Source organism: Lipotes vexillifer, unplaced genomic scaffold, assembly GCF_000442215.2.
Source record: "Lipotes vexillifer unplaced genomic scaffold, Lipotes_vexillifer_v1.1 scaffold961, whole genome shotgun sequence".
NCBI lineage: Eukaryota > Metazoa > Chordata > Mammalia > Artiodactyla > Lipotidae > Lipotes > Lipotes vexillifer.
Genome location: NW_006776468.1, coordinates 688,663 through 698,657, shown reverse-complemented (window position 1 = coordinate 698,657; position 9,995 = coordinate 688,663). Strand labels below are relative to the sequence as shown.

The 9,995-nt window shown below is 51.9% G+C and overlaps 3 protein-coding genes across 6 annotated transcripts in view; 2 read left to right on the top strand and 1 right to left on the bottom strand.

Moving 5' to 3' along the window:
* The window catches only part of TESK2 (testis associated actin remodelling kinase 2), a 133,285-nt gene extending 127,864 nt beyond the window's left edge, over positions 1–5,421 (top strand). Inside the window, exons 6-11 of one of the 3 annotated variants that reach the window (XM_007450358.1) lie at positions 1,568–1,650; positions 1,877–1,961; positions 2,219–2,302; positions 2,516–2,602; positions 3,314–3,431; positions 3,751–5,421. In XM_007450358.1, the coding sequence (XP_007450420.1) occupies positions 1,568–1,650; positions 1,877–1,961; positions 2,219–2,302; positions 2,516–2,602; positions 3,314–3,431; positions 3,751–4,472 (1,179 nt within the window). In that variant the 3' untranslated portion in view covers positions 4,473–5,421. The remainder of the gene's footprint in view (positions 1–1,567; positions 1,651–1,876; positions 1,962–2,218; positions 2,303–2,515; positions 2,603–3,313; positions 3,432–3,750) is intronic. The other 2 variants (XM_007450360.1, XM_007450359.1) reach the window with 2 other exon arrangements.
* Positions 5,322–9,069, bottom strand: TOE1 (target of EGR1, exonuclease). Of its 2 annotated transcripts, XM_007450361.1 has the most exons (8): positions 8,828–8,973; positions 7,954–8,096; positions 7,829–7,869; positions 7,580–7,676; positions 7,293–7,451; positions 6,778–7,037; positions 6,330–6,489; positions 5,322–6,250 (listed from the first exon to the last, which is right to left on the bottom strand). In XM_007450361.1, the coding sequence occupies exons 1-8, from the start codon at positions 8,877–8,879 to the stop codon at positions 5,630–5,632; spliced, it is 1,533 nt and encodes a 510-aa protein (XP_007450423.1). In that variant the 5' UTR covers positions 8,880–8,973; the 3' UTR covers positions 5,322–5,629. The 2 variants fall into 2 exon arrangements, with proteins under 2 accessions (XP_007450423.1, XP_007450424.1); XM_007450362.1 differs by lacking the exons at positions 7,580–7,676; positions 7,954–8,096 and having other exon boundaries at positions 5,606–6,250; positions 8,828–9,069.
* MUTYH (mutY DNA glycosylase) overlaps positions 9,023–9,995 on the top strand; it is a 7,878-nt gene continuing 6,905 nt past the window's right edge. The window contains 1 exon segment of the mRNA XM_007450363.1: positions 9,023–9,157. The gene's annotated coding sequence lies outside the window, so the exon portion shown is untranslated.

The window sequence follows — 9,995 nt, the reverse complement described above, 5'->3', positions numbered from 1 at the left end:
GGAAAGAGAGAATAGTGTGATCACATCAAAGCCAGAGTAAGGAACTAATTTGTACCTGATGTGGAGTAAGCAGGTGACGTGGCAATGCCTTGGCAACTGGATGCCAAGGCAAGGAAGAGGGAGGGCTGGTTTGGTGATACAGGGCCTTGCTGGCCCCAGAAATGTCCCTGGGAGCCAAGAATCCCTGATCCCTGCTGCCTCTGGAGGAAGGTGGGCAGAGTGAGTTGCCTCCTGAGCCAGAGTGGTGTAGGGCCATTTGAACGCAGCTATTTGGGGAGAGTTTGTTGCTGCTTTGCGCTTATTTTCAAGTCACTTGGGTCATCCTTTCTCTGGAGACAGCAGCATTTGTTCAATGAGCTTGTCCTGAGCCTCTCTCATGAATTGAATACTGTGAGGAAGGAAGGCCCAAACCTGAACTTGCTCCTGAGGAGCTGATGGCCTCTGATAGTCTGTAAGAGGGAGTGACACAGAGGGCTTAAAGGAGTTGAGATGAGAGAGAGATGAAGGTGAGAGCTGGAGAGGTCAGGACTGGAAAAGTAAGCTTGTCTTAAAACACACACAATTTTCTGAAGTGAAAAGAATTGGAAGAACATTCCAAATGGAAGGGAACGGTATAAGCAAAGGCAAAGGTTTGAAGGGGCTGTTCAGGCTTCCCAAATCAAGCTTGTCTGTTACAAGTTTGGATGAAGATGTGTACATAGGGGCACCAAGGCATGAGGAGGTTGGTAGCTGGTTGGTTAGAGCCAGATCATGGAATTTTTTTCTTTGGCTGCATTGGGTCTTCGTTGCTCTGCATGGGCTTTCTCTAGTTGCAGCGAGCAGGGGCTACTCTTCGTTGCTGTGCAAGGGCTTTTCATTGCGGTGGCTTCTCTTGTTGCGGAGCACGGGCTCTAGGTGCATGGGCTTCAGTAGTTGCAGCACATGGGCTCAGTAGTTGCGGCTCACAGGCTTAGTTGCTCCACGGCATTTGGGATCTTCCTGGACCAGGGATTGAACCTGTGTCCCCTGCATTGGCAGGCAGATTCTTAACCACTGCGCCACCAGGGAAGTCCCAGAGATCATGGAATTTTAACGCCAGAGAAGAGGTTGGTTGTGATCTTGTGGGCGGTGAAAGTTGGTGTAGGCTTGGGCACTTGTCCTGTGCTTACATTACTTGGCAAGATCAGGCCTGGCCTTGGGTCTCTATGTTCTGAGGGAAGGATGAAGGGAGGCCAGGGGCCTGATGATAGCCTGTCTTCCTCCACTAGATTGTAAGTTCCAAGAGGACAAGGGTTTCTGTTCATTGAGGTATCTTTGACACTTAGAACCATGCCTAGCACATAGAAAGTAAGATAAATATTTGTTTGGAGCATGATATAATCCTAGGGCAGCCACCAAAGATCCAGGCCTAACTCATCTCACATGGCTATCAGAGCCCCCAAGTCTGACCACAGGGGTCATCCCAAGAGTGTGGTTTCACCAAGGAGCAGAGGACAAGGTGCCCTGTGGCAGGGAGGGGTGGTGGTAAAGTCTATGGCTGGCTGGTCCCACTTCTGAGCCACATTGTCTTCTTTTTTGGGAACCCTAGAACTGCCTGATAAAGAGGGATGAGAATGGTTACTCTGCAGTGGTAGGTGACTTTGGCCTGGCTGAGAAGATCCCTGATGTCAGGTGGGTAGCCTTAATGGGTGCTGGGGTCACAGAAGGGACTGAGGCAAAGGGAAGACTCCAGCTTCCTCCTCAGCGGCCAGGACTTGGTCACAGCCCAACCTCAGCTCCCTAAATTCAGTCATTTCTAGTGTGTGCCCATCCTTGGGGGAGAGGAATTCCCAGTGGTCAGATATCTCATTGCACCTGCCAGTGGCAAGCTCATTTTCCATGTAATCTCACCCCACAGCATGGGGAGTGAGAAGCTGTCTGTGGTGGGCTCACCCTTCTGGATGGCACCTGAGGTTCTCCGAGATGAGCCCTACAATGAAAAGGTGAGTCTGGGGACCCCAAGGTCTGGTTTTCTGTAGAATCCATTCTTAGCAGAAAGTGTCCTGAGTCACACTTCATGTATGGGGTGAGGATCTACATCCTTTGTGCCAGAAACAGGGCTGGTACCTGTCAGCTGCCTAGTGAATGAATTGAATGAAATATGGACAGTAGGGCCCAGGCCTGGGCTAGTGGACATGAGGGACAGAAACCCCACCTCTCACCCCATTGAGAGGGAAACTGAGATCTCACTTCCCACCAGGCGGACGTGTTCTCTTATGGTATCATCCTCTGTGAAATCATCGCGCGCATACAGGCTGATCCAGACTATCTTCCCCGAACAGAGGTGAGCTCCAGGATGGGGATCAGTGCCACTGGGATGGGGCTGCTTTTGAGGCCATGGAATTGTTTTTTTCTTGGGTGGAGTTGCTGGAACTTAGTCTGTGGTTACTTCTCTGGGGCAGTTCCCAGACTCTCCTGAGCAGGCCAGGATGGGTGGAGGGATTAATGACCTGGCTACCAATGTCCCCTGGTCCTTCCCCACCATACCCGTCCACAGAATTTCGGGCTGGACTATGATGCTTTCCAGCACATGGTGGGAGACTGTCCCCCAGACTTTCTGCAGCTCACCTTCAACTGTTGTAATGTGAGTATCTTTTTCCTCCTGGCTTTGGTTGGGGATGGCTGAACCCTGTTCACCTGGTTAGAACTTTAGGGAGAGGCTGCTAATTAGCCTCACAGGGACCTGTTTTTCACTGATGAGTGACAGTGCCCACATTCCTTCCTTTAGGCCTGCCAGACTCTGGTCCAGAGCCTTGGACCAAGGAAAGGAAAATTGCTTTGTATTATCCTGTCCTCAGCTTGTAGTGTAGATCTACCACCCCTTGCCTTAGATATTGATGGAGCTCCGGTCAGGTTTTAGTTGGACTGTGTGTCCAGCTGGTCCAAGACCCGTGAGAATAGCTCTTGTTAGCCTTTATTTTATATAGCTCTGGGGTTGGACCTACCTGTTATGCCTAAGGGGGTAGCTGGGCCTTGTCCAGGTAGCTTCCAGAAACATGTTAGCTGCAGAACTCAACAAAGAATAGAACCAATCAATGTGAACATACCCTTTTGGAGGGTTCTCTGCCAAACAAGGGGATAAGACATATACAGAAAGGCTGCTGAGATAGGGGAGGGTATTAGACAATAGCATCTTCCCTGACCTTAATTTTGGGACTCACTCTTGTGGTCCGGGGCCTTCAGAAAAGATCTTAGATGCACATCTGAATCTTAAAAGATGCCAGACAGACTCAAATGCCATTCTTGGGATGGAAGATGGGAGGGCAGGGCTAATGGCTGGTGTGGATGACTACAGATGGACCCCAAACTGCGCCCATCCTTTGTGGAGATTGGGAAGACCTTGGAGGAAATTCTGAGCCGCCTAGAGGAGGAAGAGCTGGAGAGGGACAGGAACCTGCAGTCCACAGCCAAAGGTAAGAGATTAGACCGGACTGTCCAACCTGACCCCAAGGGAGGATATTAGGATGGTGGGGGGAGGGGGATTTCCCTCTAGGGCTGTGATTACAGGATCCCATGTCCAGAAGAAAGGCAAAGGAGCAGGGGATGACTGAAAAAGTCCTGGAGCTGTGGGCTGGCATATTGCCTCCCTTCCGAGTCTGTTTTCTCATTGGTGCAATGGGGACAACAGAACCTACTTTGCTTTCCTGAGTGGTGACACTTTGTGGTATGAAGTGCTGCTTCTATTTTTTATGACTAGTGAGAGTAACCCTGACTTGACTCAATATTCTTCAGGACTCTTGGAGAAAGGACCTGGGGTGAAGCGACTGAGCTTACTGGATGACAAGATCCCTCCCAAGTCCCCACGCCCAAGACGTACTATCTGGCTGTCTCGAAGCCAGTCAGACATCTTCTCCAGTAAGCCCCCACGTACAGTGAATGTCTTGGATCCCTACTACCAGCCGCAACGAGGTGATGCTGCCCGAGCCCCCAAAATCAACCCTTTCAGTGCTCGCCAGGACCTCAAAGGTGGCAAGGTCAAGTTCTTTGACCTGCCCAGCAAGTCTGTCATCTCCTTGGTATTTGACCTGGATGCACCAGGGCCTGGAACTATGCCCATGGCTGATTGGCAGGAGCCCCTCGCCCCACCTGTTCGCCGGTGGCGTTCTTTGCCTAGTTCACCAGAGTTCTTGCATCAAGAGGCTTGTCCGTTTGTGGGCCGAGAAGAATCACTATCTGATGGGCCCCTACCACGCCTCAGTAGTCACAAGTACAGAGTAAGGGAGATCCCACCATTCCGAGCATCTGCCCTACCAGCTGCTCCAGCCCATGAAGCCATGGACTGCTCCAGTCCCCAGGAAGAAAACGGTTTTGGGCCCAGGTCTCAGGGGGCCAGTCCATGCCTTGCAGGTGCCCCTGAGGAGATGGAGGTAGAAGAAAGTCCAAGAGACTTGGCTCCAGTCCCCTTTTCTGTCTCAAGCATAGGCCTGAAAACCCAGGGAGAGCTGGATGGGTAAGGGACGTTAATCCCCACCTCACCTTGGGGATGGACCTTCAGCTGAAGCCACAGGGCCCCCTTGCTGCAGAGCCTTGACTCTTCCCTGGGGCCCAGAGAACAGGCAGGCTAAGCCAAGCCAGGCTCAACTTTGGGGTTCCCAGTGCCCAATGGCTATGTATGAGGTGAGGCAGCAGTGAGACGCCTTCCTAGTTAGGGAAAACAGCTAATACCAAGCCTCTGAAATTCAGCAAGGAGCTCTGGCCCCCACCCAGAATTCCCCAGACAGGACCAGAGGACTCCTAGTTCTAGTGTGCACTGGCAGGCAGCTATTACCCCAGGTTCTTCTCCTATCCCGGGTCTGTCTCCTTTCCTTTCCTGGGGCATATAAGCTAAAATGGATGGAACCTGGAGCTGACCAGGAGACCATAAAGGGCATGGCTATTTCTCAGACCTGAAGACTGGGGTGCTTCTTGCCAGAATGTTTAAGACACTTGAATAATTGCTGTTTGCACTTACTGCACAGTCAGACCACGTCACTACATTTCTATGCAAGGGGAGGGCAAGGCAGAGTGGTGGTCATGGCTCTCAGCTAACCTATTCAAAGATCTTTTCCAGTTGATTAATCTATTTTCATATTTATGAAGGAGTCTTAATGTTCTGCCCTATAAAACTTTCAACTTTGTGTTGGGAGTGGGGCTGGTTTTGTAGGCCCTAGGGCCTGCTCTATGTATTTGTCAACACGTGATACACCCAGTTGGTTAAATGGTTTATACGTGGACTGATTTCTTCCCTTTCTGCTACAGCCAGAGCTATGGGAAGAGTCTGTCCTTATAGAGCCGCAATAAGAAATAACCAAAGATGAAGCTGGTCAAATATTTTCATATCTTGTTTCTGTTGATTTTTTTTTTTTTGAAACCTTCCCAGGACACTTTGAGATTTAAAAATGAATAAAGTCTGTGTCACAGGTGCTGGTCAGCCTTCTTACTTGTATCCTTGTTCCTCATCCTCTGGAATAAAGGCAAAGGTCCAGGAGTGATGCAGCAGTATCTCTGCCAGGACCCTGTCCCCGTCCCCTAGTAGTTGGGAGTAGGACACTCACAGGCTAGAGGGATCCAGACCCCTCTGTCCCACCCTCAGCTTCTCTTCCTGGGCCCTGAGTGCTGGGTAGAAGTTGGGTCAGCTGCTGCCCCAAGCCAGCTTCATCTTCTGGTTGTGGGCTTTGGAAGAATGGGAGAACTGGCTCTTAGCCACTGTGAGGGGGACAGCTTTGCCACTCAAGTATACCTTGTTGTGGCATTCAGGTAGCCATGGTTCAGAGTTACAGGGCTGGGGTCCTTGGCCCACTCCCACATAGGCCATCACGTAACCTGTCATAAAGGCATCGAAACCAGCCCGATGCAATCCATCCCCAGGCACTGGGTTAGGATTGACTTGACTCTCTGGAGCTTCTGAGCTGACCATGTCAGCTGTGTCAGGCCTTGCTGCTCTCTGCTCCATCTCCAAGTCATTTTTGTGACCTTGCTCAGAGCCAGGTTGGTTCCCAGTCTCATCCTCAGCCACCTCCTGCTCAATTTCCTCAGGCTTGAGGCCAACCCTACAGACCTGCTTGGTGGGAGGACCATCCTCAGTTTCCCCAGAAGTCTGTTTCTCAGGCAGGCCCAACAAAAACCTCCGCCGTTTCTCTCTACGTCGTCGCCGTCGCCTCTTATCCTCCACCACAGCTTCATCAGTGTCAATGATAAGGTCAATATCATGGGACCGAGGACACTGTGGTCCCAGGGGGCACCAGCCATAGGCCTAGAGGTAGGAAAAAAGCTTAGAGAGGGGTTCCAGGCATCAAACGTCCCTCCCCCAGGAAATGGGCAGGTGCTCTCACCGAGAAGTTGTCACAGATGCTGGTGGAATGAATACGGTAGGTTGCAGGGGGCATGCAGCAGCGGTAGTCAATATGGGCCCTCATGCTAGAAGGATAGCTGCAGAACTCCAGGGTGAGGTGTGGGCTGCCAGCTGCCCGCTGCTTCCCATTTTCCCGCTCACTGTAACATCGCAAGAGGGTATTGGTCCACTAGCATATAAGCTCCATGAGAGTAGGGGTTTCTATCTGTTTTGTTCACTGCTGAACACTGTAACATCGCAAGAGGGTATTGGTCCACTAGCATATAAGCTCCATGAGAGTAGGGGTTTCTATCTGTTTTGTTCAATGCTGAACCCTCAGCACCTAAAACAGTGCCTGGCACATGATAGGTGCTCACTAAATATCTTAAGTGAATGAAATAGTCAAGCTTATACCAGGCCCCATCCCATTCTCTCAACCAGTTCCTCACCATTTCCGGAAGGCATATTCTAGGTAGGAGGCCACGAAGCGGGCGTGAAATTCAGCAGCATATTTGGTGTCATAAATGCCAGCTGGGAACATTTCACATAGGTCAGCAGTAAAGGTTCCCAAGCTCTCAGGCAGGTGTGCATAGAAGTTCTGGTACAGGAACACCAAGTCTATGAGACCATTGTGTAGTACCAGGGGCCGGCGGGCCCGGATTAGCTCCAGGAATAGTGTCCTCACTGACTGGCTCTGGCTCTCATCACCCTGGGTGGAAAGAAAGGGGTCATCAGGAAGGACAGAGTCCCCTAGGGAACCTTGCAGGACACTTATCCCAGGGTCCCTCACCTGGAAAGCTCTCCCTTGCTTTCACCTAATTCAATGCTATTCACCAGTGTAACAGTCTTGTTTCCCCAGCTCTGTCACTAGTGATTCCCCATACTCCCTAAGAAGCAGATCACCCAGCCTAGAGTAGTAAGAAATGAAGTCATAGAAGGGGCAGTCTCTAGGCTGGAGGCCTACCTTGTCATTGCCCTTGTGGTAGGGGATACCCTGGGCGTACTGCTGGTTGAAGTTGAAGCCATGCTGTACCAGGAACTGCACAGACTTTGGTTCTATGACATACTCTTCCATGCACAGCAGGGTCAGATTGAACACCTGGGCCAGGTATGAGTGTTCACCCTGGGAGAGGAAGAGATTCTGCTACATCCAGCCTTGGGAGAAAAAAACCTCATAGCTGATGTTCCCCAGGATCTCAACCCTCCTCCCCCCAGCCACAGACCTGGGTTGCAGGTGAGATCAGCCCATACCTTGTCTGGCTGCTGCTTGAAGCAGGCGAGGCCCAGGGAGAGGATAGAACGGGTCCTGGCAGCATGACACACGGCCTTGTAACGTTCCTCGATGCACCTTGGGGTTGGGTTTGGGGGTGGCTGTGGCTGGTGGCTGGGAGTTAGCTTCATGAAAGACCCAAACCACCCAGGACTGTGACCTCCACTACAGGGTTGAGGTCTGCCCCTCCTGCCAAGGCTAGGACTAAAGAGATCAGGGCTTATACTTACTGGTTCAGCAAACTCTTCCTGTCCCCAAGCCCACTCAGTTCCTATGGCGCAGTAAAGGGAGAGTTGTTAGGTCCACAGTATCAGCCCTTTCACAACCACCTGCTCTCCCAACTCCCAACTCTCACCGTGTCCACAGCCACAAAGCTAGCCGTCTTTATGGCCAGCAGGAGGGATGGCCACATCTCCTTGAAGTTGTCACTTTGCACATCCACCACGGGAACCTGGACTACTAGCTCCTCCCCAGATTTTGTGCTTTGGCTGGCACCACCTGGGGATAAGGAGGGTGATGGATGTTAATGCTCAGGCAAGGGCCTAAGAGAAAAGATACCAAGCTAGGCCATGGCTGGGGGCAGGGGCAGGGGCAGTTTCCCTCAAGGCAAGAAATGGCAGCTTTCTCCTCAAGCGTATCACATATGCTCTATACACAGGCCTTGGAGTGAACAGTGTCCTGAATTTGGGGAGAGAAAGCCTGGGTCTTCCAGTGGCTTATGTGAGACTCTGGGAAAATTTCTTCCCCCTCAGTATCAAAACCTGTAAAAGAGGAAGGTAGGACTAGATGATCTGTGAGGTTCCTTTTCCTCACATCCTGCAGGAAATAGTTTGCAAGGCTTGATGATTTCGGCCCCTTTAATATCCCAAAGGCTACCGTTCATGGCCACAAGCGGCGGCAGTAGCCAGTTTGTCCCAGAGCCTGATAAATAACGCCCCAATCCGTCCCACTTCCTGTGGACCACAACTCCCAACCTCCCCAACTTAACAGAGCCATGAGCTCCAGACTACATCTCCCGACATGCCCCCACATGCCCTGCGCCCAAGACTCTAGGCTTTTGCAGGCGGAACCGCGGTGCACACCGGGACTTGTAGTCTCCTCGTGGCTGGCTCAGAAAGAAGGCGCTAGTCCTCTGAAACTTGAGATCGGTTTCTTAGAACTAGGAGCCCGAGACCCTCCCCCCACCGGAGCGCACAGACTTTTAAAGCGGCCCCTGGGAAGCCACTCACCGTCAGAGACGGCTGGAGCTGAGGCTGCGCCATCGCCACCGTCGGCGGCCATGACACCGAGGTCCCTCGCTTGTCTAGTCAGTGTGCACGCGGGACTTCCTCTTCGTCTCCTCACTCGGCTCCTGCAGTCGGGGACGGGGCGGAGCTTCGCCCCCGGAGTCGCCGACTGGTCGGACTTCCGTTCAGACCTCCCGGGTCTGGCGCGGTGGAGCCAGCCTGGCGCGCGCTAGGAGCCTATTGGCTGGCGTGGGCCGGTTCACCGCCCGGATTGGCCGGAGCCACGCCCCCTGGAGTTCGTCTGGGAGCTGGGCGCTGGAGATCGCGCAGGAGGTAATTTTTTCTCTGCGTACAACGCAATTGGAACGTGGGCCTTCGCGTTACCCTGTCTTCATTGATTCGGCCCCGGGGTGGGGATCCCCAGAGGATGTGGCGCTGCCTGAGCTAAGCTTAAAGCACGCGTAGGAGTTATGCAAAGACCGGGGAGTGTAGGGGAAGGAAGGATATTTGGGAAGGGGCAAGCTGCCAGGGAGGGTGGAGAGCTCACGGCGTTCCAGGAAGTGAAAGAAACCGGGACGGAGACAGGAGATGAGGCTGCGGAGGTTGAGAGCGACCGGCTAGCAGGAACACTTTTGAAACAATCCGTGCGCGTGATAAGGATTTGAATTAAGCCTCCGGCAGGGACAGATTGTAAGTAATTAGGAGATATAGTTGACCTTGAGGGGTTTTGGACATGATTCCTGCTACCGTGAGTGTTGTCCCTACCGTAGACTAGCCCTTTCCCAGGGGCTCTGCTTCCCACCAAGGACTCTCAACCCTTTATCTCTTTGATTATTTGCTGTTTCTAGTCCATCTTCAACCTTTCTCTCGAGTCTTTTTATTATTCTGAATTGTTTGGATTTTTCCCATTCTGGAAAAAGGAGAACCTCCTTTTACTCTACCCCATCCCAAATTAGTTTAACACGTATTATATATAATTTGCCTGGCACCGTGCTCGGCTCTGGGGACACAACAGCCAACAAAAGATACCCAGTCCTAGCTTTCATGGAGTTTTACAGTTAAGTGGGGGAAGCAGACACTGATCAAAGAATCACAAATAAATATGGAATTTAAATTGGTATAAGAGCAACAATGGAGAAGTACACAAGAGGGTAAGACCGGGGGGGGGGGG

Coding starts and splice junctions, on each gene's coding strand:
- TOE1 (XM_007450361.1), bottom strand. CDS start 8,879: ATGGCCGCCGACGGTGGCGATGGCGCAGCCTCAGCTCCAGCCGTCTCT. Junction 7,038..7,292: donor ACCACAAGGGCAATGACAAG/GTAGGCCTCCAG, acceptor CTTTCCACCCAG/GGTGATGAGAGCCAGAGCCA. Junction 6,251..6,329: donor GCATCTGTGACAACTTCTCG/GTGAGAGCACCT, acceptor TCCTACCTCTAG/GCCTATGGCTGGTGCCCCCT.